Raw genomic sequence first — 14,722 nt, 5'->3', positions numbered from 1 at the left:
TGGCTATTTCTAGGTCCCCTGGTAAGGCTCTGAATCATTGAGAGATGGCTTACCACAAGAGACCTGGTTTGGGTTCTTTTTTCTTCTCTTCTTTGGGCTGAAGGCAGGATAATAGATAGAGATACCTCTAAATCAAGTATCAGACCTGGAATAGTAGTGGAAAATAAAACCAGTGCTATCTGAGGCTATTCCCTACCATATTTATTTTAGCGTATTTACTTCATGCATCTTGTATTACATAAACAATAGCATTTGTATTTAGTAAATGATTTATTATAAGTAGTTTCTTTTTCTTTCTTTTTTTTTTTCTTTTTTTTTTTTGAGATGGAATCTCCCTCTGTCGCCCAGGCTGGAGTGCAGTGGCGCAATCTTGGTTCACTGCAACTTCTGCCTCTGGGTTCAAGGGATTCTCCTGCCTTAGCCTCCCTGAGTAGCTGGGACTACAAGCGTGCGCCACCATGCCCAGCTAATTTTTTTTGTATTTTTAGTAGAGACGAGGCTTCGCCATGTTTGCCAGGCTGGTCTCAAACTCTTGACCTCAGGTTATCTGCCCGCCTCAGCCTTCCAAAGTGCTGGGATTACAGGCGTGAGCCACCGTGCCCGGCCTATTATAAGTAATTTCTAATGAATAGTAAGAGGAACGTGTGTGTGTTTTGACCTTGAAGCTTTAGATTTCTGTCAGCCTAATAGTAAGTGGTACCAGCAAATTCCAGAAACTGATACTGGAAAAGCTCGTATGATGTATTAGATTTCAGACACATAAATTTTCCACAAATCTCTTTTTAACCTTCCCACTCCTATGATAAGAATAGAAAGATGCAGTGTAGAATAGCGAGATGAAGAGAGTTAATGGAGGGGTGTTGCGACGTCTGTCCCTTTTAACGATCCTACACCTAATCTCTTTGTCTTCCGTGTTTTAGCCAGTTTCCAGATACACCAAGCATGATTAGGGGAGTTAATAAAGCTAGGTAATGAAATGATGGTGTGTATGGAGTTTTACCTTAGAGAAGGATGACAGAACCAATGGAAGGGAAGGTGGGGATGGAAGGGAGAGGAGAGATCTTTGGATGAAGAGATCTCCACCTTCTTCATTGTTCTCAAGAACCTGTGGCAGTTGGTTCCATCCAGGTGTTGGGCAAGGCAGAGTATACCAAATCCCTGAATATGGCCATTTACAACTTGAGAAAGGCATTGTGGGTGATAATAAAGTATGTCTTAGAAATTGAATTACAGCTTAAAAAATGTCGAGATTGTATTATGTGAGGACAGTGGCAGTAGTGGTGGTGATGTTTTTGGTTTGGGCTTTATCATGTTTTCCTTCCAGATTGGCATGCTCATCATTTTTAACGAGACACTGTTGCTCAGAACTTCTGCGAACAAGAAAGATGTGTTGCACTTGGTCTTCTACACAGGCTGCCTGGGGCTAGGAAATAAGACCATGCTGAGCCCAAAGGCCTAGGATAAAGCTTCTGTTTGCCAACAGGGGGAAGGGTGGGCAGAACGTAAGCAAGAGGAGAATCCAGGAAAGAGAGCAAATGTTTAAATTGTGTGTGGTGCAAGTGTGTGGTTTGTGTCTTTTATCTTCAGAGTATGGAGAAGAATAAGGAAAGCTGGCACTCCGCAGCTCCCAGGGACTAGAAGCCACTTTCTAAACTCTGTCCCTCTTTGTAGGCCTGGAGAGAGTTTATTTCTGCCAGTTTATAGAAGTCCTGTTTCTTATATTCCTGGGCCTGACTTTTTCCAGGGCCTCCTGTTGGCCAGTTCTGTGCCTTGTGTGTACAGTGCTTGACAGTGTATTTGTCTCGTCAGCAGTTGATACTTACTCAGAGGTGGCAGTCCTTTTCGTCAGTGAGTTGTGCTTATTAGCTCCCACAAATTTATTTGACTCATAGACTCATCCTTATCATCAGGTGTTTATTTTTACTTTTTCATACTTTTATGTGTCTCCCCAACATTTTCATTTAGAGTTTGAAAAACTGTCTTATAGATTCATGTAAGTTTATAAATTTATATTTTGCCACATGATAAAATTCATTTTGCACCCAACACACCTACATGAGACACTTAACCACCATACAAGAGAACAAGGAGGATATCCTTGTCATAATGTCATGTGAGGTCCTGTCCTATCAGATAAATTAATGTTCATTCAGAAGAATCTAACTCTTGCTTTGTAAGACATGCCCAGAAGATGGCTGAGGTACCCAGGTTTGCTGGTGTGTAACATGTTCAGTCTAGGAAGGATCGTGTGGCTGAAGATTTTAGTTTGCAAGACTTTGCCCCTCTCCCTCAAGACACTTAGGTGAGACCCTAAGACACATCATTCTCCTCAGCAAAAGTTGCAGAAGTATACATGGCTTGAGGTGAAGAAGGGAGACCTTGGGTCACTTAATCCCCTGCAGAGAAGCCGATCAGGTCATTGCAGCCACCTCCCTCTAGTGACCCTCTTATATAAGCAGGAACAGGAATTCTTGCTACTGGATCCCTTTCATCAGGCATCTTAGGCTCGCTGAATGAAAAGCCCTATAAAAAGGAGATGTGGCCCTAATAATAACAAATACGATCGTGATGGCTATTTTGGACAAGAACAGCTTTGTGCCACTCTTGATCTCCATCGATGGCTGCCATTCTTGCCCTGCTATTACCTTACACACTTCCTATTCTTAGAATCAGTTGTGAGCCTTGGGCTTGGGGGATTGCAGCCCCCATGGCTGGAATGCCCAGCTTGAGTGGAATGCAGACTGTCTGGCAGAGTGGAGGTTAAATAAAGTTTGCCTTGGCAGCCCCCTCTACCCTTGGATGAGTGACAAGTGACTCGAGTATAGGAGTGAGGAGCGATGGCATGAGCTGCCATGTAGTGCAGGATCAAACAAGTCTTCCACGCATGAATAGAAGTGGTTGATTGTCCATCCATGACCAGCACAGCTATGTCAGTCTTAAATGAGGTGGGTGAAGGGGAGGCCTCAACAGCCTGGAACCTCAGCTTCTGACCATATCACTTTGAAAAAAATGCAGGAACAGATCAAGAATAATGTTGAACCACTTTCTAAGTTTCCAGCTGAACTCCAGATTTGGTGTATCTTCCCCCTCAGAGTAATTGACTCATTTTTGAAAGTAAGACAAAGGGAAAATTTTTCATTGAAATAAGAACAGTTAGTCAGTCAACCGTTTCTTAAGCACCAAGCCCTGTGGGAAATTTTTTTTAAGTACAAGACACAGAACTCTTACAGCTTATAATTTAGTTGAAGAAGTAAAGCTATAAACACCTTTAAAAAGCAATTGTTCCAGAACTACCTGCCAAAGGAGGTCTATGGAGAAGGAGAGCACTTCCAGCTGTGGTGGTCAAGGATTTCATGGAGGAGGTGGGGTTGAAACAGGTCTTGCCAGAAGCAGACTTGAGACTTGTTCTTCAGGCAAGGCGAGAAGAGGCCCTTGTTAGTGAGAGAACTGTTACGAACAAAGGGCAGATGTAGGAAATCCCCAAGACAGTCATGAGGACTTGAAGTCCAGGGGATATGGCTGGGGAGGGTAGAGGGCAGAATTTGTATAAAGATCGCCAGACCCTCAGCTCTGAAGGCTGTGTGTAATGTTACCAAGAAGGTTATGATGCTTCCCATCAGGGGAGAGCTGGGCAGGTGCAGGTGCAGCCTTGCCCAGAGACCACGGCCCTTTTAGTGTTCTCTTCTGTAAAACCGCTTGTACAGTAGGTGGCACATAGTGAACACTGAGTGAATAACACGATTCTTATTGTTACTCATCTTCAAATTCTGTTATCCCAGGTTGTTGAATTGGCTTGGTTTCCATTGCAAGAATCAGTGCTGACTTTCTCCTGTTCTGATAGCTTATGTAATTGATGGTATCTTTGTCTGTTTGGGCTGCTATAACAAAATACCATAAACTGAATGGCTTATAAACAACAGAAGTTTATTTCTCACAGTTCTAAAGGCCGGGAGGTTCAAGATCAAGGTACCAGCAGAATTCGTGTCTGCTGAGGGCCCTTTTCCTGGTTCATAGACAGCTGTCTTCTCCCTGTGTCCTCATGTGGCAAAAGGGGTGAGAAGTCTCTCTCAGGTTTCTTACTATAAGGGCATTTACCTTTGCCCCCATGACCTGATCGCCTCCCCAAAGGCCCCACCTCCTCCTGCCATCACCTTGAGGTTTAGGATTTTGACATTCAAATCTGCAGGGGAACATAAACAGTCAGTCTGCTGCCTTGCTATTTCCTTTCCTTCAGTTTTATCTAAGCTTTCGTCTCTCTTCTACCACAGGTGGCTAGAGGTGCAGGTGGCTAATCTAACAAGTCCACAGCACTGGGTGCAGTACCTCAGGCTTCTTCAGGAGTCCATCTGGCCTGGTGGAGTTTTGCCTAAGTTTCCACGGCCTGTAAGGACCCAGGAGCAGAAACTGGCTGCTGAGAAACAGGCTTTGCAGAGCCTGATGGGAGTCCTCCCAGGTAACTGGACCAATGAGATCAATTATACCAGTCACAGTTCCCTTCCATTCTGCTTTGCCACCATTACCCTTTCACCTTTTCCTGTTTGTAAAAGGGCCCTGCATGTGGCTAGATTCAAAACTCTGTTGACCCATCATTTCTCAGGCTAATAGGAAAATGAACAGGCTGCAATTCTTTTATCCCTCAGCTGATGCCAAGGGAATGGAAGAGAACTCTATGGCTGCACCCTAAATACTAGGTGACAATCCTGCAGATATTTAGGTTAATAACTTTCTCTCTACCTACAGGCAGGTCTGGGGAAGCCTGCCTGCAGGGACAGGTCTCAGAGCCATTTCCAGGAGATGAAGACTTCAGATTCTCTGACAATTCATAGCATTTTGGGACCAAGGAAGAAAATCACATGTCCCACAGAAGCTCCAACTTAATAAATTGCAGCCATTGAGTATGGTACATGGCCTTTAGCAATAAGTAAAAACAAAATCTGAGAAGGTTGTTTTTCCTTGCATTGTATTTTTAGAGGGCCAGGAAGGCAGCTTGTTGCCTATGACTGTGATAACCAGGAAACAGTTGTGAACTTAGCTCTGGACAATCAGTTGTATTTACCCGTATCATTATAACTCTGTGTCTGCCAACCTAAACTGTTACATTGGAAGGAGTACCTGCATTTGAGTGACAGGTTACAAAATAATTTTTGAAGCCCATTCTTGTGTAGACACCTAACTTAAGAAACATATTTTTCTCAGGTTTTTCCTGTTTTGTGAGGATTTTAGTTTGGCTGTGTGGTTTAGAGGTATGCCCGAAATACCGAACCTATGTAAAAACGGCAGAGATCCTGGGGAGAGACTGTCCTCAGAATCTAAAACTTCAGTGGTCACACACACATTCCCTCTGTTTTTTCCTCCTCAGATCTCGTAGTAGAAATTCTTGGGCTGAACAAATGCCGGGTGAGCTGGGGTCTAGTCTTGGAGTCACTACAACAACCGCTCATCAACAGGTAAGTGGAAGAATGTTATTCCAACCTCAGCGTAGTTAAAGTCGTCTCTGGTCTTAGAGGCATCCAAGGTTTCTGAGTGAAAAGCCCACATTCCAAAGAACAGGATTGATGTCTTGACTTGGTCTGGGCACTGATTACAGAGTTTGATGTCCAGATCCACACACTCAGTAAAACCCACACCATCAGGCTTCCGAGCAGATCTTCATGTGCTAGGAAGTCACTCTTGGACAAACCACCATTTGTGTTTGGAAGAACTCTATGCAGGCCCCCACGTGAGCTGCTGAAAATGACCTCTTATCCTCCAGGCTTGTTCAGCATACTTGCTCAGTGCTCTTTCCAACATCTGCCAGTCCCTGTGAATGCTCCAAGAGCGTACCCTGGCCCGTGTATCATAGACCATGTAAAGATGTTCACCATAAGCCCCTGGCCTCATAGCAAAGCTGTGATTCATGTCAGGACCAGGAGTTGTCTTTGCTTCATATCAGGTAGACAAGATAGTAAGGTTGGAATTTCATAAAGGGACCAGAAATGCTGGGTGAAGAGTCCTAGAATAATCCAGAAGAGGTAGATTCCATCCCCTGGGCTGTTACTCTTCTGGAAGTATTGAGTAATCTTACACTCAAACCCTACCCCAGAGTAGACTGTGTTTGTTAACTTCCTCAAGGATCCTGGCTTTGCCTCACTGCCTGTAAGGCAGCCTATAAATTTAAGGTAATTAATTATGATAAACAGCAGTAGTCAGGAGCTCTGAAAGTGTCTAGTAACCTGACATCTCAAGGATTTGTTAGCACAGTTCCTCAGCGCAGTGCTAATGTAACTACGTAAAGAAAAATGGAATTTTATAAAACTTAATGTTATGTAAAACTAGTCTTATATAAAACTGTTCTTACCTTTATTAGGGCCAGAGGCTTTATTAGTTCAGAAAACATTAATTTCTTAGCAGAAGTTTCATCAAGCTATTGAAGTTGAGCATATCGGTGATGGAGGAGGAGAAAATAAATGTCGTAAACAGGGTCTTGTGTTTCCTGACTGAGCCAAACCCCAAGTTTTTTGCCCATTTGTTTCAGGCATTTGATTTACTGTCTTGGGGACATCATCCTGGAATTCTTGGATCTCAGTGCCTCTGTTGAGAAGTCTGCTGCTACCACCTCTGCCTCAGATACCCCAGGCAACTCTAAGAGGATGGGTGTCTCCTCTTAGCTGGTTATTCACGCATTCTTCCCAGTTCAGGGAAGTAGAGTTACTCGGCCACCAAAGACCATTCAGGAAGCCTGTGCCCTCTTGAAATAGGCTACAGCTAAGAAGGCCTAGGTCCTCAGTGGCTCACTTCCCTCCCACTTCTGCTCCATTTGTAGCAGGTGACAGGGGTATATGTGTCCCAGTTGCATGCACATTTATTTCCATGTTTCTTTTGGAACACTGGGATTATTGCTGGCGAGTAGATCCTGTTTCCTTTGGGAAAAGAAGCTGTGAGGTGGAGGAATGAGCCCCTTTTGCTTCTCCGTTTGCCATCCTCCCTGAGATTGTTTGCCAGAATCCTGGCCCTGTGCACACATGTGCTTAATCCACCAGCACACAAGCTCTGGGTAGAACAGGAAAAAAACTGTGGCCAGATTTCCTTGGAGGAGAAAACAACCTTCTGAGCTCTCTGTTCCTAACCGGAAACTAAAAATTCATTCAGGGCCATTCTCACAAACCAGACTCCTGGGTCTAATCTAGTTTCCCAACAGTTCCAGAAGAAGAAGGAGGGAAGAAAATTTTTCAAGGAACTTCTTGCTCATGTGTTGCTGTTTCCCAACACATCAGCCTTATGGAAGATGTCATCAGGCTGCTTCCCTGGGAGGCTACACTTTTCCTTTCCAGAAGACTTCAAAACTGACTGCCAAAGCTTCTGGTAAATCCACCCCACCCTTTACACCCTTTCCTGAACGGCATTTGTACCACACATTTTATTTATTGGCTTTTCTCCCAACCCTCTGCCCTAGAGCAATTGAATTTTTGAATTTATGACCCTCTCTATATCTTCAGCAAAATTGCATGACAAGCTGCATATCCAGCCTCAGTTTTTCCAAGGAGAAGGTAAAGTACTTGCCTCCTGTCTTAAGAATGCACAAAGAGTAGGACTAGCAAGCCTGGGGGATGAAACTTCCCTTCGTAAGTCTTTGACGGAGAACTTTTATTATTCTGAACAGATAAGATTAGCAAACTTACAGGGAATAGCTTCTTATTTCCCGTTCCTTGTGGTTATAATTAGTCTTTTAACAACACCAGCATGAAGGCAAAGGTGTTTTATCAGACTGCAACATCTATTAGCAAGGCAAAGCAATTGGGAATTGCTGGAGAAGGATAAATGGTGATGGAAAAGGATACAGACAGTCACAGGGGAGTGCTGTATATTAAACACATGTGAATAGCTGGCAAAAAGGTGTCAAGGATGTCACTGCGAGCCCTTTGGCTTCACACTTGCCTGTTAGCACCTTGCTTTCGCTGAATTACCAGAGCCTGCCGCTTGAAGGAAGGTCTTGGAGTTAGACTGATGAGAAGGCAATGGGGTGTCAAAAACAAGTGTCAAAGTTCTCTTAGATTCTGAAGTAGATGATGAGCACACAAAGTGGTTTGTGAGAGAAAGTTGTAAAATCTTTTTACTTTTTTGCCCCTCTAGAGGCTTTTAACCCTGAATTGTGTCTGATTTATTTGGGAGGCTTAGGTGTGCAATTCTTGCCCAAAGGCAAGGAGATGAATGAGATGTCTCATGGCTCCTTCTAGCCTTAAAAGTTGACCATTACAGTGACTTTATGGCTCCAAAGTTCTTGAAGCATCTCCAGCCCTAGACTTTGACAGGAAAAGGTTGCTCAGCATCTCTACCTTCTGTGAGTACCTACAGGAGTCCAGCCAACGTATTAGAGCTGATCATTCAGCTGCTTCAGTGAGGGCTAAGATCCTATTCTCGATGGGCATAGGGGGGCAGCCCTGTTTTATGCCACTTTTCTCTCCCCATACCTTCCCTTCATGTGTACTTAGCCACCTGTGTTGCTTTGAATCTGCTGCCAGTTCTGGCTCAAATGTGGCACAAAATCAGTACATCAGACACACCATGAAATCCCTGTGGCTGTAAATTCTAAGGAATCTTTTGACACTTCCAGCCCAAAGAACTTATTTTTATTTCATATTGCATAAGAGTCCCCACCTCTACTCCATGTACCCCAAAAAGATAAGCTGTCCTCAGATCCTCCTTCTACCCAGGAGGGAAATAATGGATATTGCCAAGGGAACAATCACAACTTTGAAAATTACCTGCCAATTTTGGGTAGCAGGTTCAGACAACAAGAGAGTAACAACTGGTAGAGAGCCACAGGTATCTGGAAAAGATACTCCCAGCTGACAGGGTGATAAAAGGCAGGGAAGAATTGGGCCTGTGCTAATCCAGGAAGGTTTTTTTGTTTGCTTGTTTTTGTATTTACTCGTGACTAAATTTTATTCATTTAAGTCAGAATTTTGATATTTGAAATAAGACTACTTTCCCTTTTCTTAATATCTATAAAAAAGACGAGACAGGGGTGCTGTGTTCTTTCTGTCCAATTCTAAATGTGATCTTTGCCATTGATTATTTGAATTCAAGAAAGCTGTACTTTCTCATCACATATAACTCACAGTTCCATTTTCACATTTTTGGATTAGACTTCATAAAACCTAAATGGAAAATAAATTCCTAAACCTGAGCCTAGAAGCATGTATAAATTTTAAAAACAATACAAGCTACTCCAATTTCCATTTTGGAAATTTCCAGTTTACAAGGTGATTTTCTTATTGTTGTAAAGAAACACATAATGTGAGATCTACCCTCTTAAATTAAGTGTATAGAACATTATTTATTTTGAGATAGTACATTATTAACTAGAAGCAGCACACTATTTTGTAGCAGACTGCTACCGGTTTTTCATCTTGCATAACTAAAAGTTTATACCCATTGAACAGCATCCCCTCATTTCCCCTCCCACTAGCTTCTGGCAGTCACCATTCTACTTTCTGCCTCTGTGAGTTTGACGACTTTGAACGCCTCATATAAGTGGAATCATGCAGTGTTTGTCCTTCTTTGACTGACTTATTTCACTTAGCATAATGTCCTCCAGGTTCATCTGTGTTATAGCATGTGACAGAATTTTGTTTTTAAGGCTGAAAACATTCCATTGTATGGCTATGCCACATTTTCTTTGTTCATTCATTGAGGGACATTTGGGTTGGCTCCATGCCTTGGTTATTAAGAATAATGCTGCAGTGAACATGGGAGTATTAATATTTCTTTGAGGCCCTGCTTTTAATTATTTTACATAAATACCCAGAAGTAGGATTGCTGGATCATATATCGTTCTGTTTTTAATTTTTTGAAGACTTTCATACTGTTTTCCATATTGACTAGACCATTTTACATTCCCACCAACAATGTACAAGGGTTCCAATTTCTCCACATCCTCTCCAACACTTGTAATGTTTGGTTTTTTCATAATGACATCTTAAAGGGTATTAGGTGATATTAATACCTCGTGGTTTTGATTTACATACCCTAGAACATTTTTGAGACTTCCTGTGTCCTACCCAGGTTATTCATTTCCAGCTACTGCTCTTCCTTTGCTCTTAGCACCCAACACCAATTGTTAGGTCCTGGATGAAGTAAAAATATGTGTAACTATGATCCCTGGCTATATGAATCAGGATGCTCTGGACAGGAATTAAATTATGAGGAAAATTTATTTTCTTTCATAACATTAGTATGTGAGTAGGTAAGCCCAGGAGTTTGGTGATTCAGCAACTCTGAGACGTCTTAAGGGGCCTGAATTCTTTCCATCTTTCTTCCTTGCCATTAATTAGGTCAGCTGTGTTCTCAGACTGCCTGCCTTCCTGGTGCTGTAGTTTCAGGCATCACTCCCAGAGATAACATTCATAAAAGAACAGGAGCATCTCTTCTGTGTTTTCTTCTAAGGAATGAAGGAACCATTTCCCAGAAGTCCTTCCAGAATCCTCTTCTAGGCCGGGCACAGTGGCTCACACCTACAATCTCAACACTTTGGGAGGCCAAGGTAGGGGGATTGTTTGAGGGCAGGAGTTGAAGACCAGCCTGGAACATAGCAAGACCCTGTCTCTAGAAAAAATATAAAAAATGAGTGGGGCATGGTGGCTCTCGCCTGTGGTTCCATCTACTAGGGAGGCTGAGGCAGGAGGATCACTTGAGCCCAGGTATTTGAGGCTGCAGTGAGCCATGATCACACCACTGCATTCTCGCCTAAGTGACAGAGTGAGACCCCAAATCAAAGGAAAAAAAAAAAAAAAAACTCTTATGACTCATTGGCTAGAACTACCCACCTCATGCCAATCCACTGACACTGAGAATGGCATTGTGATTGACTTTCAATAGTATTTGCCCCCAGAGATGAGGTCATCTTCCGTGAAGGTCAGATATCTACAGAAATAATTGATGTTAGCAAGAAAGAAGCAGAGAATGGGTGTTGATAGACAGTGTCTGCTCTAGGGATGGGCCATTCTGCCAACATTAAGCAAATCCCCTGTCTTCTCTCAAAATGCCTGGTACCAGCTAATAGTTAACGTTTTCTGAGAGCGTTACTTAGAGTCTTTACATATGTTTACTTATTTAACCCACAAATCAACCTTTAAAGGTAGGTTCTGTTGTAGTGGGTTGATGCAAAAGTCATTGCAGTTTTGCCATTTTAATGCAATTACTTTTGCACCAATCTAATATATCCCCATTTTATCAATGGGGAACGTGAGGCACAGAGTGGTTATGTCTTACCCACAGTCATTTGCAAGGGAGTGATAGAGCCTAGATACAAATCATGTCAGTCTGCCTCTGAGCCTACATGTATAGCCACTATACTAAACTGCCGTTGTACCTTACAAAGCAGAACAAGACCAGGTTCTCACTTTCAAGGAGTCTACAGTCTAGTATAGGAGCCAGCAAACTTTCTCTGTAAAGGTCTGGAGACTAAATGTTAGGTTTTGCAGCAGTATGGTCTCTGTTGTAGCTACTCAGCTTTTCCATTGTAGTATAAAAACAGTCGTAGACAATTCATAAACAAGTGTGGCTGTGTTCCAGTAAAACTTGATTTACAAAAATAGGCAGCTGACCAGATTTGTCTCATGAGTCATAGTTTGTGGCCCTGAGGTCTAGTGAGTTAGAATACTGCTTACCAAATTGTAATGTTTGTGTGATTCGCGTCGGATCAGTTTAAAATGCAAATTTTGATTCAGTAGGTCCGGAGTAAGGCCTAGTAAAAGTGTAAGTGCTATGCTCTGAAAATGTCGAGAGCATGATTATCACCCTCCTCTGCTGTTGGAGGGGCAGGGAGCATTTGGAGATGCCTTGTTGCAGGAACCCATTCAGCCAAGCTGTCCTGGCAAGCCGTACCTCCCACCGCTCCGTCCACACCGGCTGTTGGTCCAATCTAACTTTGCACCGGAGCGAGATGTGTTTTCCCAAGATGAGGAGAGGAAGGTTAGCCCACGCTGCTGGATGTGGAAGGGAATGGGAACCAGGGAAAGAATGGTAACGGGGGGGAAGGGAAACCATGATACTTTTGTAGATGAAGGCCTAACTGGGCGTGCTTTGCCATAACTTGGCCCCTCTGCCTCCTTTCCACTGGGAGTGCCAGAAATCGCAGGGCAGCAGTCACTCACCCTGCCTTTGTAGACAAGAAAATGAAACCGTCAAAGGGTGAAGTTCAGCTAGCCTATTGCCATCAGTCTTTTATGGTATAAAGGATGAGAGAGGCCGTGAGGGAGGCATTGCCCCAAACATGATGTCCACATCCTAAGACTTGCCTGATATTTCGTATTACACAAAGACAACATTGACTGGTTTAAGAGAAAAAAAAAAAAAAGAAAGAAAAGGAAATCCAGAAGAATGTGTTAATTGTCAAGCATGAAACAAGTGAAAATCATCAGAATCTTTTTCTTTCTGTGACTTGGTGGCAACAGTCTGTAAAGCCAAGGCCACGGTGAAGTGGTAGGGGAAATCTGGGCACCCGCAGTCACCTTGGCAGACTCACGATGCTATTTTCAGACTTACGGAGCCTTTGCGCTGCCTCCCTGTCATCCTCACCTGTCTCTGGTCTGAAAGTCCATTTTAACTCTGCTTTCTTGGAGGCAGAAACAAGCATGTGACAGGCTGCAGAGAATTACTCCTGGCTTTGATGTCTCTTCACCAGCTTGACAAAACCTGGTTTCTCCACCTGTCTTTACTCTCTAAGCCTTACCTGCAAGCACTTCCATGAAAGCCACCAGCACACCATCTCTGGGATGCAGAAGGTTAGGAGGGAAGAATTAAAAAAACAAAACAAAGGTAACAGTATCAAGATCCAAACTTAGAAAACATTTCTTGAAGTGACATTATCTGCTCCTTTTAACCCCATCCCTTTGTCACCAGTCAGTGTTTGTTTAGGAAGTGTAAGCTAATTTTAATATTAAAATGTTGTAGTGATTAAGAAGGTAAGTTTGTGAATAATGTATGAATCATCCACACTTTTGTCTTTTTTCCCACCTTATGTTCCATGCTGCACCCTGTTATAAGCAGAGTTGACTGTGATTGCTTCCAGAAACTTTGATTAACCCATGAGAGTAAAGACCTAGCTCGATAAACACAGAAGTCCCTGATTGTAGACAAAAGGACTCAAATATCAACAGAAGCAATGATTTGTTTATACTGTGTTCAACTGGATGTGGTGACTTGTGAGCATAGGTAATCAGCCCTTTTGCCCGCACCCCTGGGTGAAGAATCATTCTACTCCTGTAACTATCAAAAAGATTAACCATGAATGTTGGTATGAAATATCTGCTTTTCATGCCTTGACACTAAGGAGACTAGACCTTATTAAGGGAGGAAAAACACTTTTGGAGTTTACCTCCTTTACACATGCTGCTTGCATGGAATCCAAATTCAGTGAGCTGTCGGCAGGCCAGTTCCTTGCCACTTTGTAAAGTTTACCCTCTGTTATCTATAAATGCAAGTGGCTTTTTCAAGAATAGCAAGGGCAGCTTTCATTAAGGACTCATGCATCTCTGGGAGAATCATATGGGCTTGGTTGGCAGTAGAACATTTTCTTGGGGACAAAATGTATTATAGATGATTTAGGCAGGAGGTTAGATGAGAACGTTCCACAAAAATCTAGGGATTTTTTATTCTGCCCAAACCACCATGTTCCTTCCTGCTTTCATTTTTTTTGTTCATGCCCTTCCTTCCATGTGGTAGATTACCTTCTCTCCTCTGGCTGGGCAGGTAGACTACCTCTGCCCATAAGCACCAGTTCAAGTTCCCTTTTCAAGAAGCACTGTCTGATTGTACCAGCCAAAACTCTCCCCACTTTCTTTTTATTTACACTGCCTCTCTAGTCAATGTGCATGTATATGAAGTCCTCAGTAAGAGATTATAATTCTTCAAGGGCAACAAACATAACTTTTATCTTTTTTAGTCCTATTATGTCCTTATGCCCCCCAACTATATGTATATACCTAGTGCACGATAGGTACAAAATAAATATTAAAGTTTACTTAATTAAAGATTGTTTATTTAAGAGGCAAAATTTGTGAATAAGTCTGGATCTTGATACTGTTCCTTTCATTTTGTTTATTCCTTTCTCCTGACCTTCCACATCCCAAAGATAGTGTGCTGGTGACTTTTGTGGAAATGCTTGTAGGTAAGGCTTGAAGGGTGAAGGTATGTGGAGAAACCACTGTAAACCTCTTTGAGATTAACCACTTACTCCAGTGGAGGGCACTGGCTCATTTGTACCAGACCTGCCCCAGATAGCTTTGTACTTCTTGCATGTGGGTGGGGACCCAAAAAGTTTCCTTTTCAGTGGATCTATTTGGATGAGATAAAGAAATCTGTTGCTCAAATGTTTTCATCAGAGGCTACCCCCTGTTCAGGTGTGTACCCTGCATCCATGTGGGTTTGCGGATGGCATATGACATTTGCAGCGCCAGAGCTCATTGCCACAGATCAAAGGGAAGTAAGCATGCATATGTGGATGCAGCAGGAATAGCTGTGGTCTTTCTGCTGAAGAGCAGGGTTATATACCTCCTGTTAGAAATCTAGAGAGGACTGAGGCAAGAGCTTGTATTGAAACACAAGCAAGCTCCACGTTTGCTTTTGGACATGGAAGAAAGAGTACTGTTGGGGTGGAATGACCTCAGTTTTTAATAGGATTAGGATTTCTGTGGATTTTTCCCAAGTGATAGAAATTTTCTTCATCTAGCAGGCAGCCTCA

The 14,722-nt window shown here is 42.8% G+C and overlaps 1 protein-coding gene across 9 annotated transcripts in view; it reads left to right on the top strand.

Annotated features, from left to right (window-relative positions):
- The window catches only part of SNX19 (sorting nexin 19), an 80,312-nt gene that overhangs the window by 31,380 nt on the left and 34,210 nt on the right, over positions 1 to 14,722 (top strand). The window contains exons 9-14 of one of the 9 annotated variants that reach the window (XR_004436100.1): positions 4,269 to 4,453; positions 5,360 to 5,447; positions 6,515 to 7,526; positions 10,314 to 10,522; positions 11,830 to 11,952; positions 12,607 to 12,647. Coding sequence is in view for 3 of the 9 variants with exons in the window: in XM_033206775.1 (XP_033062666.1) it covers positions 4,269 to 4,453; positions 5,360 to 5,447; positions 6,515 to 6,647 (406 nt within the window). In the remaining 6 variants the exon portion in view is untranslated. Of the gene's footprint in view, positions 1 to 4,268; positions 4,454 to 5,359; positions 5,448 to 6,514; positions 9,172 to 10,313; positions 10,523 to 11,829; positions 12,377 to 12,606; positions 12,648 to 14,722 lie in introns of those variants that run through there. The other 8 variants (XR_004436102.1, XR_004436101.1, XR_004436099.1 and 5 more) reach the window with 8 other exon arrangements.

Source organism: Trachypithecus francoisi, unplaced genomic scaffold, assembly GCF_009764315.1.
Source record: "Trachypithecus francoisi isolate TF-2019V2 unplaced genomic scaffold, Tfra_2.0 Lachesis_group8, whole genome shotgun sequence".
Lineage (NCBI taxonomy): Eukaryota > Metazoa > Chordata > Mammalia > Primates > Cercopithecidae > Trachypithecus > Trachypithecus francoisi.
Note: the sequence above shows the minus strand (reverse complement) of the source record. Positions and strands in the feature narration are given on the sequence as shown.